The 23092-nt window shown below is 37.5% G+C and overlaps 1 protein-coding gene across 7 annotated transcripts in view; it reads left to right on the forward strand.

Annotated features, from left to right (window-relative positions):
• PAM (peptidylglycine alpha-amidating monooxygenase) overlaps positions 1-23092 on the forward strand; it is a 172844-nt gene that overhangs the window by 105687 nt on the left and 44065 nt on the right. For 4 of the 7 annotated variants that reach the window (XM_052644035.1, XM_052644036.1, XM_052644037.1 and 1 more), the window contains exons 14-15: positions 13023-13343; positions 21041-21170. In XM_052644035.1, the coding sequence (XP_052499995.1) occupies positions 13023-13343; positions 21041-21170 (451 nt within the window). The remainder of the gene's footprint in view (positions 1-13022; positions 13344-21040; positions 21171-23092) is intronic. The other 3 variants (XM_052644039.1, XM_052644040.1, XM_052644041.1) reach the window with 1 other exon arrangement.

Below are 23092 nucleotides of genomic sequence, written 5' to 3' on the forward strand. Positions count from 1 at the left end.
TATTCAGAATGTATTTTATTAGGTCTAGGTCAAAGATAACCCACTCCAGTGAGGGGAATGGGGGAGCCCGGTGGGCTGCCGTCTCTGGGGTTACATAGAGTCGGACACGACTGAAGCGACTTAGCAGCAGCAGCAGCAGGTCAAAGATACACTTATAACAAATGTATTATATGCTAATAATATTACACAAATAGCATTTGCAAAATTAAAAACTCAGGCTTTTTAAAGAAAAAAATGCATTCTGAAAGGGGAGTAGGGTAAACTGTAACATAAAAATTTTGAAATTATACAGAGTATGTTCCATAACACCTCATTCTAGCAAAGTGACCTAAAAACTTAGCTCAGTTGTTTTTATTTTGTATTAAATAAAAAAAGGAGATGACTTTATACTAAATAATTTATGCTAAATGGTTCATACTGAACTATTGAGTATGACTTAAAATAACCAAGTTTATCAATGCTCTGTATATATTTTGTAAGGAAATCAATAATTGTAGCCTAAACATAATAGCTTTAAGTGTTTACTCTGTCCAGAAATTTAATCAGACTTAAAATGAATTATTTTGACATTGCACACACTGTTTGAACTGTATGTCTTTGAAAGAATTGGAGTCATCTTAGAACACATTTCCGAACAGCAACATATTGGTACAGTAAGGAATGAGACTCCCATTTAGTCCAGTCAGCTTGTGAAATATTTCAGTCGAAACTGAGACTGGACTGTGTTTTCTTTTTGAAGTTGAGTTGATCAAGGAAGACTTTGAAACCCCTGAAAGATTAGAAACCTAGAGGTCTTATTAGCAGGGTAACCTTAAATATTAGATTTAACCAGTTCTTTTCAAACAATAAGATTTCAGGAGGTGCCATATATGCCTAAAAACCAAATGCTATGATATACTTTTATATATTGCTGTTTGTTTACCCTTTTGAGTTTGATAGCATATACATATAATATTCAGAAGTTTAAATACATGCTTATTATATTTATATTGGGCTTTATACCCAATATAGTCTAAATGGTTTCAGAGAAGAATTCTAAGGATACATAAATTATTTTCCTGTAGTTGCCATTTTATTCTACTTATGAGTAAAAATGCTATTAAGTTATTTAACTTGGGAGGAAGAAACCATTAGGCTGACTCAGTTGATACTGCAGGAAAAAAGCTATGGTATTTATATGTTGAAATTAGTGGGTCCATCAGAATGTCACCTCCTAGATTATGTGAAGACAAATACTTCACCAAAAGCCATTTCAGTGGCCAATGTAGCCTCTCTATTCTTCTGCTGGTCTTTGGGGGATCACCAGCCTGAAGACAATTTAAAGAGAAATATAGAAATATTTCAAATTTATATTTGTACACATCATCCATTTGATTCACTAATGAGATCAATCTATCTCCTTGCAATACACAGGGCAAATCTACTCATTACTGAGAGAGTGTCCTATTTTTCTCAGAGATGTTTGTTTGCACAAAATATCTATTTGTATTCATTCCCTGGGGTGTTAAATTGACCAAGTAGCTGATAGGAGGGCTCTAATTATTCAAATAAATTACACCATGTAGGCTGATTTTAAAAGAAAGTCCTCAGACTTAACCCTTTGCCTTATTTTGGTGTTCTGGCTGGAACAATTTATGTTCAAATACTCCTCCTAGTTGTATTGATTCTTTCAATATTTTAAATCTCTGATAAATAAAAGTCCTGAATTATTTCAGTTGTGCTAGCCATAAACTAACAGACAGCATTGATGTTGGTCACATGGATATAACACTCCCATTGGAAATAGAACAGTTAAGGAGCAGGAAAGAAAAGACCCAAAACATTAGAAGACATGTACCCAAAGGCAAGCTCTGAACCCATCAATGGCTAAATAGGGAAAGTCCTACCTGGATAGTGCAAACAACTTTTTTTCCTGCTTCCTGTCTTAATACATTGGCAAAGCAGACAGAAAGATAAAGGTCATGATATATAATCTTAAATGCTATGTTGGAAAGAAGGGATGACCTTTATTGACGTAGTAAAAAAAAAGAGGAGGGGTGAGACAGAGAAATACTCATATGCCATAGGCTGAAAAAAAGAACTGTACCCATGCCAGAAATGGACAGGAAGTGGTAAGTACCCCCAGCATGGAGAGAAAACAAAAAAAAATCAAAGCAAACCAATAATCTGTTTAACACAGGTTTATCTAATACTCTGTTTCCCCAGGAAAAATATAATATTTTGTTTTCTTTGAAATTCTAATCACTAAGAATGCTAGCTATTAATTTTTGCCAGAATATTCATCCTGGTTAGAAATTAACTAACAAGGTTGCAAGTTTGAAAGCGACTTCTGAGTTGTGTGAGTCCTTGTAGAGTGGCCCAGCCTGCTGCAGGATCCTTGTCTGCCTTTGCTCTCTCTTGAACAGAATTTTGACCAAAGGCAAATGTATCTCAGACTCCATCTCAAAAGGCATAATTATGGAAACACCAGAGGAACCTCATTATATGCACATCTTTATCTATCAGGTTGTCCTGGATCATGCAACAGTGGAAAACATTTTAATGAGGCTTTAATTAAATCTGCAGGGATTTTTTAAAATAATGTTATTTGGCTCGGGGCTGGTGACCTGGGCTGACCCAGAGGGTTGGTATGGGGAGGGAATTGGGAGGGGGCTTCAGGATGGGGAACACGTGTACACCCATGGCGGATTCATGTTGATGTATGGCAAAAGCAATACAATATTGTAGTAATTAGCCTCCAATTAAAATAAACAAATTTATATTTAAAAAATTAAAAAATAAATTAAATAATTTTTAAAAAACAATGGAGAGGTAAGGGATCCTTAAGGGTACTTTCAAGTATACCTAAAATTTATATGTCAACTGTAGATTTGCCACACTCAGTAAGTTTTTATTCCTGTCTATATACATTTGAATGATATTGCTACATACATGGAAAATACATTTATTGAAACTTTATGTAGATATGTTCATTCCATGTGATACTCCTTGTGTAAAGTGTGGACAAACTGCTTTAATTTTACTGGCTCTGCAAATGTAGTAGAAGTATGATCTCAGTCAAGTTACTTTACATATCTGCGCTGCAGTTTCCTTATCTATAAAATGGCAGTAAATAACTGACTAAAACCTCAAAGTATAGTCAATCAAATAAACTTGTGTGTGCAAAAAAATGTAGATAAAAAATAAAATAAAATAAATCATATTCATTATAGAAGATATGGAAATTATAGAAAGGTATAAAGAAGTAAATAAAAATCATCCATAATCCCTAGAAATATGGATGTATATGTACACCCTGTATGTGAATTATGTATTATACATATGTACATACATTATTTTTGAAATATTTAGATCATAATGTATGCAGATTTTTATATCTTCTTTTTAAAATACTGTATCTTATGTATTTCTTCCAACTATAAAAATTATTGGCATGCGTGACTTTCAGTGGTTGCATAATATATGTAAATTCGTGCCCATAGTGCTTTAAAAATAGCCATTTTGTCCATAGGTAAGCTTATGTGAATGAGTGAATGCAGAAAAGCACTAAGGGATATTCAAAACAAATGAAAATGTCACCATGCCTTGAAAATGTTGTTAGTGAAGAATTCCCTGTGTATGTAATAAGGACAATGAGCTAAACAATAAAACCCAATTAGACAGTGATTCTGGGTGGAGGAAATGAATCCTAGATTATACAGAATGAGAAAGGTGTTGAGATTTTCCAGAGCAGACACATAGAAATGTATTCCTTCCTTGTATGTTCCAGTTGGTGCTTTTAGAAAACTGAGGTATGTTTTTCCTCTTTTTTCTTATGCATTATGATTCTTTTCATAAACGTTCTCTATACCAAAGGTACAACCTGAACCTTCTGGCAATATTGTTTAGGCAGGGAACGTGGGCTGAAACTAAGAAGAATGCCAGCTGTTAAGAATTCTAAATTTTGAGTGTTTCTCTCCTTTAACATTCAAAACATAGTATTGAAACTTATATTGATTGTATTGATTATATTGGGAAGATTTTAGGCCTTAAAAAGAAACTCAAGGCAGAATTGAAAGTCAAATCTACAATAGTGGTGTGTCCTTGTTATAGTACATTATTCTCCGGACAGCATTTCTTTTTCAGCAGAAAGAGCCTTTAGCGTGTTTCATTCAGTTTGCTCCAAACCCTTCTCATTGTAGTCTTCATGCCCTCATATAATCAATCTTTCTACTCAAAGGTCAGCGTGAGCTTCTGTATTCCCAAGGCAGGAGGAATATGACAAAAATGCAATTTGTAGAGGGAGACCAGTCCATGGCCCCAGACAGTTAAAGGTCTTCAGACACCTTCTGTGAAGCAGAATAATTTCACAGTGGTTTTATGCTAACAAAAATGAATTACCATTGGCATGTTTTATCAAACAAGCAGAATCAAGGGAACAAGGTTGCAAGTTAAAAAGACAATAGTGTGCTGTGAAGCTTATTAAAGGAACAGTTGATAAACCATTTATGAGAAGAGTGAAATACAGGCTGGGCTTAGTGGTTAAAATTTAATTCCTTTGTTGTTCAAAATAGGACCCTCCTTTCATTCCCTAATAAAGCCCCAATGATTTTAGTAGCATCTTCTTAGGTAATCCCAAGCATTCTCAAAGCAGTTTGCTGTTTTAAGGAAAAAACGAGTCTTGTTTCTCTTTCCAGTCACTAAAAATTTATTGGTTTGTTATGATATATGAGCAGCTCGCAAATTTTTATTTATTGAACTCATCTATCAAACGCAATTTTAAATACCCCCCAAGGCTCTGGGAAGCTGAGCGGATGCTCTTTTGCATTGGTTTCCTAATAACAGAATAAGCAGATGTGGATGATCGTTTGTAACCTAGTTGGCGTTTCCAACATAGATCAGTGTGTATGGCGGTCACAAAAGTCATCTCCTAACTTCTTTTTTTATATTTGTCTTATTTTCCTAAAAAAACAAAAACAAGGTAAAAAGCCCCTTTCTGCTTCTGATCGTTTCACAATCAGATGAATCCTATAGAAGGAAAATGTAATAAAGTTGACTTCACCTGTGATCCTTGAGCTAGTTGCCGTGATCTTGTGTTTTATGTCTCTGAGGCTAGGAGGACAGATATTGTGGGTTCAGTTCAGTCGCTCAGTCGTGTCCGACTCTCTGCGACCCCATGAACCACAGCACACCAGGCCTCCCTGTCTATCACCAACTCCCAGAGTCCACCCAAACCCATGTCCATTGAGTCGGTGATACCATCCAACCATCTCATCCTCTGTCGTCCCCTTCTCCTCCTGCACCCAATCCCTTCAGCATCAGGGTCTTTTCCAATGAGTCAGCTCTTCACATCAGGTGGCCAAAGCATTGGAGTTTCAGCTTCAACATCAATCCTTCCAATGAACACCCAGGACTGATTTCCTTTAGGATGGACGGGTTGGATCTCCTTGCAGTCCAAGGGACCCTCAAGAGTCTTCTCCAACACCACAGTTCAAAAGCATCAGTTCTTCGGTGCTCAGCTTTCTTTATAGTCCAACTCTCACATCCATACATGACCACTGGAAAAACCATAGCCTTGACTCGATGGACCTTTGTTGACAAAGTAATGTTTCTGCTTTTTACTATGCTGTCTAGTTTGGTCATAACTTTCTTTCCAAGGAGTAAGCGTCTTTTAATTTCATGGCTGCAATCACTATCTGTGGGTTAGTAATAAGTAAACAGTCAGTAAGCCAAATCACCTTTAACCAGAAGGGAAAGTGTCAGCTCTGCCTGAGTCATAAACCAAGATATGAAACTCTAAAAAGAAATGCTTTCATTTACCATTCCTTGTATCCCTCTTATTACAGTTGTTGTTGCATGGTTATAATCTCATTAGCTTAGTTACTTGGCATATTTTGTTAAATTGCTAATGAATATCCTATTTATTCTCCATGTACCATAGAAATCACAGAGCAATAAGCAGTAACAAGAACTGTTTGTTTTAGGTAATGAAGTACTAGTGATTTCTGTGGAAAATGGGAGTTTATATTCTGAAAGATTACCAAGAGATTCTTGATCATTTTAAAAATAATAAAATGCCTGCCAGAATTAAGATTCCATGTGTCTAAAAGTAGAGGCACTTATTTTTTAATCCAATCATCTTAAAATATTTTTTTAAGTAGGGGGTAGTTTTAAAAAGGATGTTTCCCTCTCGTTTACTTTGATCTCACCGTATTTCTCAAAGTAAACCAGAGAAGTTTCCATACTGGTGGAAGGGAATAGTGAGTGGTCCCAACTAAATAGAAGAGTGTCTGTTGAGCTGTGAAAGAGTTAATGCGGGCAAACAGCGAACAGCCTTGGAGCTTACCTGGCAGCGCTTCAGATTTCCTTGCATTGTGCTGCATAGTTTCCTGACGAATTAGCTGCCCCTTCTCTTGTGTTTCCCAAACACCAAACCCACTTAGCCAAAGGACTGAAAGACCTAGAGCGTTTCTGCGTTTCTAAAGGTAAGAATCAAAGTTTGAAGTGAAGAGAAGAAGGAAATGGAACTCACTGCAGTCTAAAATCATCGAGGAAATATTGTTTCATCTTTACTAATGCAGTAGCCAAGAGTGGCATTTTTAAAACATTATTCATTCCAGAATCATTTATTGAATATCTGCTGTGATGGGAACAGTACTAACCACTGGAAATATGATAATGAATAAGAAATGAGAGGGGTTTTTTTTTTAATATAAAATCATATTTGTAGCTTGCCACTTGTCCCTTCTCAGATAATTTAAATGTACAAAAAAGTGTTTTAGAATACCTTAGAGAATTTTATTATACGTGTAAGGTATATTGCCAGTGGTAAGTGAAAATTATTAAAAAGAATAAAAATAGAAAACTCATACTTTCTGAAACCAAAAACCAGTCATTATTCTTTAAGCCAGCATTGTGCAAATCACTGTAGTATATGTATGTATTGATTAATTTATTAGAGTCTTATACAGTTGTAAGAAAAAGACGAGGTAGGATAGGACAGAAAATTAACTTCCTCAATTAGAGAATAAATCTTGAGCACCTGTTCTCAGAAGACTACTACTTTAGAAAGAAACAGATTAATATGGTAGGATTGACAGGTCTGAGGTGAATTCACAGAGAAGAGTTTTGGCTGCTGCAGAACAGATAGGGGAACCTGGATCCAGTACCCTTAAAAGGCAGGCCCCTCAGCCAGGCTGTCTCTTTCAAAGCCCAGTTCAGCATCCTACAGCAGTGCGCCTTAGTACCGTGCCATTGGTTTCCTCATCTGAAATGAGTACTTCATGGAGGCTAAATGTATTCTGTAGTATGAAGTACCCAGTAAAGTGACCTGGTCGTGCTAAGCTCTCAAAAAATATTAGCTGTTATTACTATTACTGTCTTTTGCAGTTTATAAAGTACTTCCTCATATGTTATCTCTGTCAGGAGTAAGTAGGGTAATTATACATCCCAGTTTTTCTAGGCCCAGTTTATGGCTAGAATAAATATTAATAACACCCCTTTCTTTCTCAAATGTGTCCCAGTTGGAAATTAAATTATATGGTCCCCTTAGCAGCGGGACCCAGAGTAGAGTTAGGAAATAGTGTCCTGGAACACATTGGTTGACAGAGCTGAGGAAAAGGGTTCATACCCAGGGATTATCGAGGGGAGGCAGGCTACCTTCAATCACAAGTCATTTGCACAAACATAGAGCATTTTTAATACCAAGTCCAAACAGATTTTTCTGTCGAAGGCAGGCTTGAGGATTTGCCCTGAAGAATAAAGGGTAGAGTCACAGTTACAGGGTGATAAGCATCTCAGATGAGTAATTGTGGTAGGGAGGGAAAAGGTGATGTTGACATACAGCATCAGTGAATCAAATGACTACGTGATTCACTGGTGAGAGAAGAATGAATCTAGTTTTCTGGACTGATTGTCCTAAAACATGGTTTAATACTGAGACACTATTTTTTAAAAATGTTAAGTATGGGAAGAAGAGGAAGATCTCTGGTTTGGTCCTGTTGAGTTCAAAGTCACATTGAAGTGGATATTCAATCCAAGTGGAAATTTCCAGATGACAATTTTATATACTACTAGGATCTCGGTACTAGGAAATCTTCAGATTTCAGAGTCATTTGTCAAATGTAGCAGCTTAAGCTTTGTGAGTATCTGAGACTACTTAACAGAAAGAGGTCTTTAGTTCAGTTCAGTCGCTCAATCGTGTCTGACTCTTTGCGACCCCGTAGACTGCAGCATGCCAGGCCTCCCTGTCTATCACCAACTCCCAGAGTTTACTCAAACTCCTGTCCATCGAGTCGGTGATGCCATCCAATCTCATCCTCTTTCATCCCCTTCTACTCCTGCCTTCAATCTTTCCCAGCATGAGGGTCTTTTCAAATGAGTCAGCTCTTCACATCAGATGGCCAAAGTATTGGAGCCTCAGCTTCAGCATCAGTCCTTCCAGTGAACATTCAGAATTGATTTCCTTTATGATTGACTGGTTGGATCTCCTTGCAGTCCAAGGGACTCTCAAGAGTCTTCTCCAACACCACAGCTCAAAAGCATCTATTTTTCAGCACTCAGCTTTCTTTATAGTTCAACTCTCACATCCACACGTAACTATGGGAAAGGCCACAGCTTATGGAAAAAACGTACAGACCTTTGTTGGCAAAGTAATGTCTCTGCTTTTAATATGCTGTCTAGTTTAGTCATAGCTTTTTTCCCAAGGAGCAAGTGTCTTTTAATTTCATGGCTGCAGTCACCATCTGCAGTGATTTTGGAGCCCCCCAAAATAAAGTCTATCACTGTTTCCATTGTTTCCCCATCTATTTGCCATGAAGTGATGGGACCGGATGCCATGATCTTAGTTTTTCAAATGTTGAGTTTTAAGCCAGCTTTTTCACTTCCCTCTTTCACTTTCATCAAGAGAGTCTTTAGTTCTTCTTCACTTTCTGCCATAAGGGTGGTGTCATCTGCATACCTGAGGTTATTGATATTTCTCCCGGCAACCTTGATTCCAGTTTGTGCTTCATCCAGCCTGGCATTTTGCATGATGTACTCTGCATATAAGTTAAAGAAGGAAGGTGACAATATACAGCCTTGATGCACTCCTTTCCCAATTTGGAACCAGTCTGTTGTTCCATGTCCAGTTCTAACTGTTGCTTCTTGACCTGCATAGAGATTTCTCAGGAGGCAGGTCAGGTGGTCTGATATTCCCTTCTCTTGAAGAATTTTCCACAATTTGTTGTGATCCACACAGTCAGAGGCTTTGGTGTAGTCAATAAAGCAGAAGTATGTCCAGGGTAGAAAACACCAGCATTTCCATATGTTGGGCAAAATAAGAGGAAGCAAAGGTGACAGGTGAAGACCTTGAAAGAACATACTAGAAGGAGAGTTTCTGAAGGGACTTTAAAAGTGCTACTTGCCACCAGTAGGTCAGGATGGAGAGTCTGTTGGCTTCGGCAACTAGGAGCTCTTGGGTGATTCTTGCCATACAGGAGTGAAGTAGGGAGTGGAAGCAGATACCTTCAGTTTAGGAAGAAAAAGGATGTGAGGAAGAATGAAGCAGCGCATCATCCCACACTGTCCAATATGGTAGACGCTAACCACGTGTGGTGATTGAAATTTGAATATAAGTGAATTTAAAGTAAGCAAACAAAACTTAAGGCTTCCCTGGTAGCTCAGTTGGTAAAGAATGCGCCTGCAATGCAGGAGACCCCAGTTTGATTCCTGGGTTGGAAAATCCCATGGAGAAGGGAAAGGCTACCCACTGCAATATTCTTGGGCTTCCCTAGTGACTCATCTGGTAAAGAATCTGCCTGCAATGCCGGAGACCTGGGTTCAATCCCTGGGTTGGGAAGATCCCCTGGGGAAGGGAAGGGCTTCCCTCTCCTGTGTTCTGGCCTGGAGAATTCCACGGACTCTATAGTCCATGGGGTTGCAAAGAGTTGGACACAACAACTCTCAATTCAGTCGTATTAGCTGCATTACAAGCACTCCATTGCCCCTTGCGTCTAGGAGCTATCCTATAGCACAGGTAAAGACTGTTTCCATTATCACAGAAAGGTCTTGCTGATGGTGCTGGAACTTGTTGCAGAAAGAGGGAAAATGGAAAAACTTGAAAGACATAGTGTGTCAAAACAGGTCTCTTCTCACCTCCGTGACCACGCGAGATAAACACACACGGAGTGTGTGTGTCTATAGCCTGAGCCAGATCTTTGGCAGAGAAGTTGTGTCAGAGAAGGAAAGAAAGAGCAGATAGGAAAGGCTCTCAAAGGCTCAGAGACGGCTGGTACCTGGAACACTGGAGTGGGGATGGTTCTTTCTCCAGAAATAGACTGAGAAGCAAAAGAAAGAACAGATACAACCTTTTTCGGCAAAATCAGGAAGCAAATGATGAATGTAGCCTTGATGACTTGTTGAGAAAACAGAGGCTGTAAACGTAACAGGGGACTCTTTTCCATACGACAGTCCCAGTACTTCAATAAGAAATGGAACTGATTCTTTAAAATTTTTGGTAAACCGTAGATTGAAGCAGATGCATGTTGTAACTGGAGTTTATATCTTTGTCATTAATAATTATAATAACTACAGTTTAGTGATATCTACTTTATGATATCCGCTGGACTGGGCCTTTTACATTAACTATCTTTGTTAAATCCACAAAACCATTTTAAAGGTAGCTGTTGTTTTCTATTTGTAAAGGTTAAGTAACTGGCTTAAAGGCACAGAGTAGCTATTAAGTGTCAGGGGTTGGGTTCAAACACTAGTGTGAAACACAGACCAGACCCTGAGTAACAACAATACAGAACAAGAGCAGAGAGCTGTGGCTATGCATAGCAGCAACCCCTAATCTCGCTGTCCAGGCAGGCTTCTTGCATACAAGGGATGCCTAAGGAACGTCTGAAGGTTGAGGCCCTGGGGAGAGAAAATGTCTGGGAAGGAGAAACAGCATCTTCTCAGAGTTGACATTCAAGCAAGTAAAGTCCAATGTGGCTGTAATATAAACTGAGAAAAAAAAAAAAAAAAAGAGAATATTGAGAGATGACGCTGGGGTAGAGACCATCCATCGTCCTCCATTTATGGTCTGTTCCATCCGTTGTACTCAAGGTTAGATAGATTTCATAAGTCAGAATCTTAATATGACTAAGAAAAATGGTTAGCATTTCCAGATTTCATATATTTCAGACACCAGAAGAGAAAAAGGCTAGGGGGTGGGGGGCGGGGGGAACACCTTCCTGGTCTGTGTATGAGTGTAGGAGATAGCCATCTAGTGGTCTCCTGCATGTAATCTCTAGAAGTGAGTTGCTGCTCTGAAGCAGCGTTGTCACAAGGCCAGTGCATTTGTGTGCAGCCAAGCCTATATTACATTGCTAACTTTTTGTTTTCCTAACCCACTGATCATTGTAAATGACCATTCCAAAGGAACCAAGTACTCTGCATTTGGTATTTTATCACAGCTTTTAGATTTTTGCTGACAAACCTGAATAACCATGCCTAATTCTAAGCCTGTGTTCCTTCGTCAACGTTAGCCTTAATGTCATGGATTCAGGTTTTAAAATTGTGTTCTTTATCTGTCCCTGAAATCATCTTGTTTTTAGTCGCTATGTAAAATGTTTCATTGCACAATAGTATATTGAGCTCTTTATATTTAGTGTGTGGGGCAGGAGAATTTCTCAGTAATAGATTTATTTCTCTTCTGTGAGGCAGAATGCCACTATGGCCTACCACAATCAGGTGCATTGTGATTTGCTTTGTTCGTTTTACTGATATTGGTCCTAATACGTGGTAATTATTTTCTGATTGAAGATCTCACCTGGGAGAAGTTGCTTTCATGAGCAAGAATTGAAAGCCTACTTTGAATCATTAAACCAAGATTATTTGCAAATATGCACCAATATATTTTAATAATATATTCTTTAGTAGAATGTATCCTGGTTAAACCAGTTATTATTTTTGTTTTCTGATAATCATAAAAAAGATTTGATAAATGTTATCTGATCATGCTATAAATGTAATTAAAGCTTAAGCAAAAGGACTCCACAATTATAAGTTTCATTAACAGTACTTAACATAGGGTGAGGAAAAGGAAAAACTGTGGGTTATCTTGGGTTTTGGGTTAGAAAAGCAGCTTTATGATTTCATTGAAAATATAAATGTTTCCTATTCACACAATTGACTGAATGGATTGAATGGACTTGAAGCCATAATTGTAAATGATGAAGATTAAAATGCTTCATGAACCTTTCATAGTTGTATTTTGAATCTGTCGTAATATTTTATAAATTGTTTTCATGAAGCTATATTATCATATCCACATTGACCTCTTAGTACAGGAAGACAATACATTGCAGTGATGAATCATTCCAATGATACTAGTTTGTTAAAAATCTTCTCTTTTGCTAGAAACTGATTTAAAAATATTCTTTAGTCACAAAATTATTTACAGGAATTTGTTCATTTCTTATTTAAAATGGACAACTGGAGCCACTTAGAACAGCAGCAACACAGCTAACAAAATGATAATAAAACGTTGGTTTTCCAGTTGCCAAGTGGATGTTATATTTTTTGTGTTTCATAGCACCTGCTCAAAAATATACATTTTATTTTTGTATATTATGCTTTAATAGGCTTTTAAAGACAACTTCAGAGGGTTTGCCTGTTTTCTGAGGTAACTGTGATAAGATTTTATTTTGAAAAACTGATGAATTCTGACTTTTAAATCAATCCAACAGCCTTGTGAAAACCATTATTGAAACATGCCATGTAGTCACATATGCATGATTTTATTTCTGCTATTTGCTAATAGAGGTTATTTAGTGTTATTGGCTGCTGAGATAACAGAAGCAAATGGGTGGTTTATGAAATGAAATGTGAAGCATTATTATTTTTTCGTTGTTCTGGAAAATCATTTTTTTTTTCTCCCCATGCTTCAACATCTGAGAGCAACCTTCTCTCTCACTTATCATCAGGAATCAAGAGATGATATTTTTAAGGCACAACATTTTGTAAATTTTGAAGTCTTATCAACTCCCCACCCCTTCTCTCTTCTCTTTTTTCCACAGGTGATTTCTATTCACTACTTTCCAAGCTGCTAGGAGAAAGGGAAGATGTTGTTCATGTGCATAAATATAATCCTACAGAAAAGGCAGAATCAGAGTCTGACCTGGTAGCTGAGATTGCAAACGTAGTCCAAAAGAAGGATCTTGGTCGGTCCGATTCCAGAGAGAGTGCAGAACATGAGAGGGGCAATGCTATTCTTGTCAGAGACAGAATTCACAAATTTCACAGACTAGTATCTACCTTGAGGCCCGCAGAGAGCAGAGTTCTGTCATTACAGCAGCCCCTACCTGGTGAAGGCACCTGGGAACCAGAACACACAGGAGGTGCGTTTAGGTGCTTCTTTTAAAGAATACAATGTGAGATACTACGATCCACATTAGCAAAATCTGAAGGGAATAAAAATTAATGGGTGAGAAAACTCACCAATGAAAAGGAACTTACCATTAGAAAAACATGATTCTATTTGGATTATCAGATATCACTTTTGTTCGAGTCTTTGTTTTGGTCCAATCCTACATACATTCCATTTCAGCTCAATTGATGAGCCAGAATTACCAGGACCCAAACCCTCTGGATCATATGGGGAAGGGCGGCATATGGAATTCAGGAGAACCAATCCTTAACCACCTCAACATTGGGAATGAACCAAAATTTCAAACCTAATACATAAAGTTCCAGTGTGTGAAATGGTTATACACCACCTTCCTTTAAGGTAATTTAATTCCTCTCAGAGGAATCTTACGCTTCCAACATTCTCATCCAATTGACTTGTAAAATGTAACCCTTTTTATGACTTTGATTTCTTAAGTTCCATTATCAATTATCATCTTAATTGGAAAGCTGAATGGTTTTATCTGAAGGGACCTCCAGCAAGTCAGTAACTATCAGATTCATCTTCTAACCAGGATTGGCTTCTGTAATTAGAGGACAATACCTTATTCCCTTCAGGTTTCTGTGCCAGCAAGCTGTGGATGCCTCCTCTTTGTCTCTGATTGTGTTGTGGCTTCTGTGATATCGATCATGTTTCATGTTACTTGCTAATGTGGAAAGCCAGATCATGCAGCATGTGGAGATAATCTCCAGAAAAGTAACTGGGTGTGCGTGCATGGCAGCGGCCCATGCGTGGGCTGGGATGGCACAGGCTGCCAGCATGATGTTTTCAAATACAGCTTTGCAGGAAGCCATAAATTATTCAACACCCAACTGATTTTTATTTATAATTGAAAAACAAATTAGCATGCAGTGCTGTTTTCTCACACACAAGTTTCAAGCATTGTCCGTTAGGACTAGCCTAATAGTCTCTATGAGGTGTTAACTGGAACCCAGATTTTTAACCTCTTCATATTTAAATAGGGTCAGCCCTGCTCTAACTCCTTCTAAATTTACCTAATAAAACTGTTTCCAAAGAGGTGGCCGCTGAACCTCCCCTTGCATCAGAATCACCTAGGATGGTTATGAAAAATCTAGACTTCTGAATCCTCCTGAAGAACAACTGAGTTGATATCTCTGAGCACAGGGTCTAGGAGTCTGCAGTTTATGATGCCCTTATCTATTTCATAGACAGACTGGATTGTCTGTCTGAACCTCTGTATTAAGTACAGTAAATTGTAACCCAAACAATGCGTAAATATAAAAGGGCTTCTTTGGTGAGAATACAATTCTGTTCAAGTTTGAAATGTTAGAGTTCCAGCATGCTTTATTCCATGACTTATCTTTTCTAAACTTTTTTTACTGAGGTGACATTGGTTTATAACATTATATGTCTCATGTGTGCAGCCTTATATTTCTACCTCTGTATACCCTACAGTGTGCCCACTACCAAAAATTTAGTTTCTAGTTGTCTATGACTTGCCTTTGTTACTCTTCAGTTTGAAATAATACCATGATCATTTATAGACATCCTGAGTCAGTGTGAAAATCATCATTTGACTTAAGGAATTATATTCTTAAGACCTACTAAGTTTTTCTAAGAAAAAAATACTTAAAACACTCAAATTATAGTTACTGGCCAAGTCTCCACATTCCTTTCAAGGTGGTAAAAATGGCACTCCTTTCGAGTGCCTAGAAGGAAAATGTTTCTCCAAGTTTCCTTTCATTTTAAGTGTGTGGGCGAATGTCACTGAAATAAAGCAATGAGTTAGAGAAACATACAATACAAATTCTAGTTATAGGAAGAAAATGTGCATGTATTTCCTTTCTGAATGATTTATTTTAGTGTTATTTCACTACTCTGATTCCAAATTTTTATAAAATTAAATGCAAAATGGCAAAGCCCACATTTAGATAAGCTATTTCTAAAAATCTTCTCAATTTTCTTTCACTGTTTACTATAGCACAATGTAATATCTGACTTTAATTGAAGAAAACAATAAGTGGTATAATAAGTTAACAATAATTATTATTATACTTGCTATCATTAATGTCATGTTGGAGTAAGATTTCAAAAATTTAAACACCAAAGTAGTAGAACTGAATATTAATTATTTTAGCTTAAGCAGCATCCATGAGAGAATTTTCTTACAATATGTAGGAAAGCTGCAAAAATTGACACTCTAAGTTGATTAACAAAATGTAACTTAGCAGTGTTCTATCATAATGAGAATTTGTGGCTCTTCAACTTACTGGTAACTTACATTGATCTGCCTTGATGTTTTCCTGTAATATATGATGTACAGTGTGACAGTGTGCAACCTAGTAAATTGGGAAGCAGATACACTCCTTTTTAGTATACTTTGGTTTCTACCATTAGTTTGATGTCTGTATTAAGACAGCATTCATAGAGAAGAAAGAAAATCATAGTCTCTTTTCTGGTTGCCTTCTGGAAACTAGACTCTTTGAAAACTAAATTTAAAACTACTGATAGCTATTCTCTTCCTGTTGAATTTAATTGGACTACTATTTGCTAGCATATGGAAGCCTGATTTGACATATGTTGTACACCTTTGGACATCAGAAAATACATCTGCATTTGTGTGATACCTCCCACAAGATAAGAGAATGTGCAGTCTTTAAATATTGTTATGGTGCATTTAAATTTTACTTAATTTCTGTGGACAACTTTTTCTTGACTCAGAAGCCATACTTTTAACATATTCTTAACATATTTCAGTCATGCTGGCTCTAGGTTCAAGTCTTATAGAATTCCCAGGGTTAAATAAAGCATTCACTAGGCTAAATTTTCATTTCTGGAGGAGAGGAGAATAATGAAAACAAAAATCTATGACAAAATCATTTATAGAGGAAGAAACCCATTTATAGAAGCATAGAAAGGATACATGCCGTGTATCCAAAATGCCACAGTTCAGTCAACCAGCATTCAGACCCAGGCAGATTTGCTCAGTCTTGGTTTTTAATTACTTTATTACTCTGTCTCACAGTAAAATAATAGACAGATAGATAGGCTGTTTTTTCCCAACCTTCCCATCATCTTATCTACAGTTGTAATAACTCTAGGTGTAGATTGCCTTTGGTCATACTTTCTCAATCAATATCCAAACAATTTGACTAAGGTGAAGATTCACTTGCAGTTAAATTTTTAAAAGAAAAGGAAGTCTGCTAACACTTCTGAGCCTCTGGCTATGTCTTAACTCTCTTACTCACTTCCCTCCCACTAAATAAGACATTATAATTAATCTGGTTTTCTTTCTCACTTAAGTATAAATATTTCTCTTATAGTCTTAGTTAATTATAGTTACTGTTGGCACTTCTGATGAATAACAATCCCTGACCAAAATAAGGCATCTTTTCATCACTAAAAGCAAATCTACTCGTGTAGAAAAAGCAACAATTTTATTTTGTTCTTGTTGAAATCTACTGATTTCTATAGGATCTTCTCAAGATTAAATATAAAGAGCCTTGTTACAGTAAAGTTAAGTCATAGCCTAGGTTTGACATTATATTTTTTCCTCAAATTTTTTTGTCTAATTCTGTTAGTCCTATGTACACAGATAAAGGAATGCCCTTTTAAATGCTTGTTAATAATTTCATATGAAAGCAGCATTGATTGCTAACATTAATCTTTCTGGGAAAGACATAATTCATTAATCTGCTTAGTGATTTATTGATACAGTTTTAGTTTTAATGTTAAATTTTTTCTGAAAGTAACTTTTTAAAAATATATGGTAGAATATGAGGCTGTCCATTTACCTTTATTTATAATGAATGCAGGGATTCTTCTGAAATAACCCTATCATTTGACATCTGAATTTAGCGCAGCTGACACTTGGAGTTGGGAATGGCTTGCCCAAGGTCATATGTAAGAAATCTGTATTTAATTTTCAAATTAGGACTGTCAGTTTACAACAGAAGTCATATATGCTAATGAATTACTTCTTAAGTAAAGTCTAAGAGGAATCTGAACTCGAATTTCTAACTTTTCCATGCTTGAAAATGTCAAGTTTAATTTAGAACCCAAATACATTTTATCAGACAGTTTTTAATAAGGATTTGAAATATTTCTGAAGGTTAGAAAATAATCACCCTTGCTATTGATGGCCAGAGTCTGGCCCACGCCTATCGTTCTTTTATAAATACAGAAAATAATGTGGGGTTCTGTCTGAGCGTCCTATAATTCTCTTGTAAAGATGGGCAGGGCTTGTGAAAGCATTAATATTCATTCCAGATGCATGCACCACTAGTCCTCCATGACTGCTTTGACTCTTGATCACTTCATCTTAAAGAGAACAGCCTTTAACTGCGTAATAATGAAAAAAGATGACGACACTGGAAGCAGAAACATCGATTCACAGAGCTAGTGTTCACAGCAAAAACCGTGAACTCAGTTTTCCTTTAACTGTTTGGGAATTTGTAATTAACACAGAGACCTAGGTTTTCAGGTCCTGAAAGTTTTGAGGTCTTAGCTAGGTAATCTTAATGAATGTGCAGTGATGTTTGTAATGAAGTTTACAGTAATTTAATATAATTTCTCTGAGTGTTCTTGCCATGCACAAAACAGTTCTTCCTTTGCACTGACTCAGTACTGAAAGAGCCAAGTTTCTCACGTTGCTAACCCTCATGTATTTCCTCACGTATCACCTTTACTGTTTTGAAAATTTACCAAAAGTGTAGAAATGTGCCCTAGACAGTTATCCTGCTTTCTCATCTTGAAAGTTTCCAACCAAAAGGAATTCTTGTAAGTGACAGAATAGGTTGTTAACAGCCTATCAGTCAGTGCTTTTTGCATATTTTGAGAGTTTACCAATCTAAAGTCAGTGATAATATGGGATTATTCACAGCTAGATTGAAGTTCTTTACACAGTATTTCATGTATTTTATGAAATCCTCATTTGAACCCAGAATAGTATATTTATTTAGGACAACGCATATTTTCTATCAGAAGTAGCATCTCTAAATCTTCATGAGCGTCTCGCGTCCAGTCCTTGTTGTAGACCACTGGATAAAAAAGTTCCAGGAAACATGACATTTGTTGATTGCCATCAATGAAAATAATTAGCCAATTAACTTTTTCTTCTTGAGTCTCTGCATGGTGTCTTCAGCACAATGCTAGGGGTAAAAAGACATAGTGCCGGTGAGCTATAAGATGGTAAGGGTGTTTAAATGCTAGTTGACAACATAAGCAAGTAGGAAGTGGAGCATAGAGTTCAGTTTAGTGCATTTACTAGGCCAGTACCATGGGCCAGGCCCTGAGCAAGACTTAGTGACAAAACAGTGAATAAGACAGGATCTCTGCCCTCACAAAATTTCACCTAGTTGAAGTGGTGTTGGGCTCTGAGAAGCGGATGAAAGCAATTAAATATCTCAGTTGTTATGCGGTTCAAGGTTCAAGATCCAGAATCTTCAGGAGCTGCTGATTGCATGCAGAATAGCCACCAAAAGGACCAGCTGTAACTGAGATGAGAATGAATGAAGTATGGCCTGAGATTCATGCCACTTTAAAATAGTTTCTTTGGGGAATCCATCTATACATCTCTAATTATCATCCATAGACTCTGTTTCCTGAGTTCACTTTCAAAAACACACTTTTATCCATGCCACCCCGTGCTTGAAAGCCATCGGTGGCCCCGCAGTTTGCTTCCTTTTCTCCTTCTGTGACAAGCGTGGTAGATGATTAGTGCTATTCATCCAGGCAGCCCCACTCATATCCACTGCTGTGCCAATTTAGGCATGCCAGCTGTAAGTCTGCCCCCTTCTCCCCAGCTCAGGAAGACAGCAAAATACACATGATTAAGAATGATATTCTCACGTGCTCTAGTATATTTCAAAGGTAAATTATCCCCAAGCTCTGGGCTTTACTCCTATTAATAAAGTACTTGCAGCATACCTCAGAATTAATCATAGTATAGATCAAGACACCACAGCGTAGAGCTACTCTCATTCATTGTTAAATCCATACTCTTCCTTGTGCTTGACAATATATCTTCCAGTTTACACTAGGTCTTGGGGTCTGTTTAATCCTGCTTCTCACTTCCAAACCCCGACCTGACATACACAGATGTCTTTAAAGATATACAGATTACTTAAAGATCATGAAACACATTCTGCAGTTATAAACATCCTCACTTTTCATCTTTCTGACTACCCGCTTCTGAATTTGATAAACCTTTAAGTGAGAATCCCTACCCTCTCCCAGCCAAGCCTCAGAAAAGATGATGGGCCCTTTCCCTGTATTCCTGCACCACACTGTGTCATACGTATTTGCTTTCTGGTTTTTTTCCCCTCATTTTATCCTATGAGACCCTGCAGGCTCCATACCATGCTGTATTTGTGTTCCCAGAATCTAGCATAATACCTTACATAGACAGTACACTTAGGGGTTATTTGTTGAAGATGTATCACCAAAGGTTATAGGCAAAACTGTTCTAGTCATCGTATTGATTGTGATATATTTTGTTAATTTTTATTTAAAAAAATTAAACCTACAAAGGTAAGAACATTTGGAGTGGAAAGGTACTATTTCCTTTTCCTGTAGTTAAGAGAATTACTTTAAAGTGTTGATTCTCACACTGGCATCCTCTCAAGTTTTCAGAAGCTGATTATACGAGCCCTGGGTGTCCCTTTCTTCCTCCAATCTTGAATGTCCATCTTTGAGAATCACTGCATGTTGCCACATCCTCCAGTGTACGGGCAGGAGAAAGGGACTCAAATTGCTTTTTTACTTCTCAGCATCTCTCCTGACGCATTGCAGAGAGAAGGAAATGTTGCCATTGATACAGAGGATTTCACAGTATCTTCTTAACTTTCTGTCCCGTTAGTAGAGCTCCTCTGTACCTCACACCTCTTTACTCATGAGCATTTTTATAAAAGGCATTAGCAGAATTGAACTTAGATATTCTCTTAAGTATAAGTTCATTCTGAACAGAAGTGAGAGTAATTGGTAAATCATTCAGTCATAGAGTGTCTGTTATTTTTTCCTTTCTCATGTTAGGAAACAGTGAAATATAAACCATGAAAAAGTATCTCTCCATTCCCATTGTTACAGGAACACTGAGGCTGGGCGAAATGAAACTGGTATCTTACATAGTTCCTGTACAAGGGATTATCAATGATGGTTTCTTATAGGGTCTAATATATATTGAACACCCACAGTTTACACAGAAGTTAGATAAGAGAGAGAGACAGCTGCGCACATACACACAGACACACACACACAGGCTTATTGCCTAAGAATGCTATTCATTTAAAGGCTTTGTGTTAAAATAAAATTTTCCATATTACCATATTTTCCAAAGATACTAGTTTAAAGTAAGAATCTTGAAGAAGGTAGTCTCAAATTTGCTCCTTAATGACTGAAGGATAAGCTGGTTTTATAAGGCATCTTATCAACAGGAAAAGAACATTTAGTCCCCAAACAGGTTCACAGTCACTTATTTATTCATCACCCAGGAAGCTACACTTTGGCACGTGCATGTGGTCTATGTTATGTAGAGCACACTTGTATTTGTTTGTTTGTTTGTTTTTTGCATCTAGTGACATAACTGCATGAACTTCTTACAATCATTGTGAATCTTTGTGGAGTTATACTAACTCTTTCTTACACTAAATGTATGGGTTTCTCTTTTAGATTTCCATGTAGAAGAGGCACTGGATTGGCCTGGGGTGTACTTATTACCAGGCCAGGTTTCTGGGGTGGCTGTGGACCCTCAGAATAATCTTGTGATTTTCCACCGAGGTGACCACGTCTGGGATGCAAAGTAAGTAATCATTTTTCCTTCAAGAAGTAAATGAAATTAAAAACAGCATGCGTTGCTTTCCATTAAACTAAGAATAATGGTGAGAGTACTATGAAGGTTCTTTTTGAACAGAATGTTTGTGAACGTGATGTGTTCTTTTAACATATGATTGTGATACACAGGAAAGAGGAGGTCTTGTGCATTTGAAAACGATTAAGATGGTTTCACAAGCTAGTTTACAGAAGGAGGGCAAGAAGTCTGTGATTCTGCCTACTTCCCTGGTGGTTCAGATGGTAAAGCGTCTGTCTGAAATGCAGGAGACCCGAATTCGATCCCTGGGTTGGGAAGATCCCCTGGAGAAGGAAATGGCAACCCACTCTAGTACTTTTGCCTGGAAAATCCCATGGACAGTGGGGCCTGGTAGTGCGACTCTTTCGCAAAGAGTCGAAGATGACTAAGCAACTTCAATTTCACTTTCTGCCTACTTAGTGTTTTGCTCTCGCCTCCTTGAGGCCACCTCCACACTCCTAAGGAGAGAAATATTAAAGAAATTAGGACAGTATGTGGCTGAGGCATTTTAAGACTTCAGAAGAAGTGCATCATGATAAATGATCAACTCAGAAAAGTTACTGGTTGACTGCAGCAAAGCACTTCCTTATCTCCCTGTCTCTGGGTATTGAACTGTCTTGAGGCCACTGGACTCTCGCTTTCCCTGAGGCTGCTCCGTGGCAGTGATAACAGTGCCTCCTGGGGAATTCTGTGGTTGGAGCCGCGTGGCCACCATATGTATAGAAATAGTTAGTACCTTGCCCTCGCATGTTCTGTAGGTCATTTCTGTTACACACATGCGCTCTTTTCATGAGCACTGGAGACTTAACAACACCGAGACTCATGCTCCTGCTTTTCCCTTGGAGTTTCTCTTTCCAACCTTTTATTCTGTCTTCCAGTTCATCTTATAGGGATTTTTGGTTTAAAACATGTCTAACATTTATTGAGTTGTTTGCCATGCCTCTGTTACTGTTCTAAATGTTTGCGTGAATTAACTCCCAGAAGTTAGGCACGGTTGGTATCATCATGATTCACATTTTACAGGTGAAGAAATCAAGAGAAGATAAGTGTTTTGCCCCGTGTCTCACAGTTAGCCCAGCAAAGTCAGGCTTCAGTTGCTGTCTGTCTGACTCAGAGTTGGCCCACTTACCCACTTTGTCCTACTTGCTTCCTTTTAGAGGATTGTGAACACATTTACGGGATTGTATTTTTCAAAGCTGGCTCCAAAGTTTATCAGTTTATCTTAATTCTCCTAAGTATTGCATATCCATTTATTCATCTATTTTATCACACATTTTCATATAAAGGTGAATTTTTAAATGTCTTGTGAGTTTACTGTAATGAATCTTCTTCTTCTTTCAAGTGTACAGCTGACGGCTTTCATTTGGAAAGTGAGGAGCCCCACATACAGTTCAACTGTGTTTTCCCTCCATTTTCAGAGATGCTGATTAAACTTAGGCTAAACCTGCACTCTCACACACAGATGCACGTAGTCTTCTTGGTGCAGCTGAAGATGAAGTTCAGTCAGCATTTCAGGGTAGATTGATAGCTTTGATACTGTTTAATTATCCTTGGTAATTGTCACACTTGAGAATGGAATCTAAGAAAGAGATCACGTCAGAGTTCAAAGCCATCAAGCTCAGCATCCCTGTTTCTACATCTCTGTTACATCATCTTAGTCATTATTGAACATCTAATGATATTTTAACAGGTGCTTTCAAAAGCAAACTGTTACTATTCACTCTAGCATATTCTTCATTTTAATGAATGTTACTATATTTTCTGCATGGATTTCTAGCCACATTTTATCAGACGAGAAAATTACAGCACCGTTTTCTTCCATTGATACTGTTTCAGCTGGCTAAAGCTAAATTGGACGAAGTCCAATTTTCCAT

The sequence above is a fragment of the Budorcas taxicolor genome, chromosome 7, assembly GCF_023091745.1.
Source record: "Budorcas taxicolor isolate Tak-1 chromosome 7, Takin1.1, whole genome shotgun sequence".
Lineage (NCBI taxonomy): Eukaryota > Metazoa > Chordata > Mammalia > Artiodactyla > Bovidae > Budorcas > Budorcas taxicolor.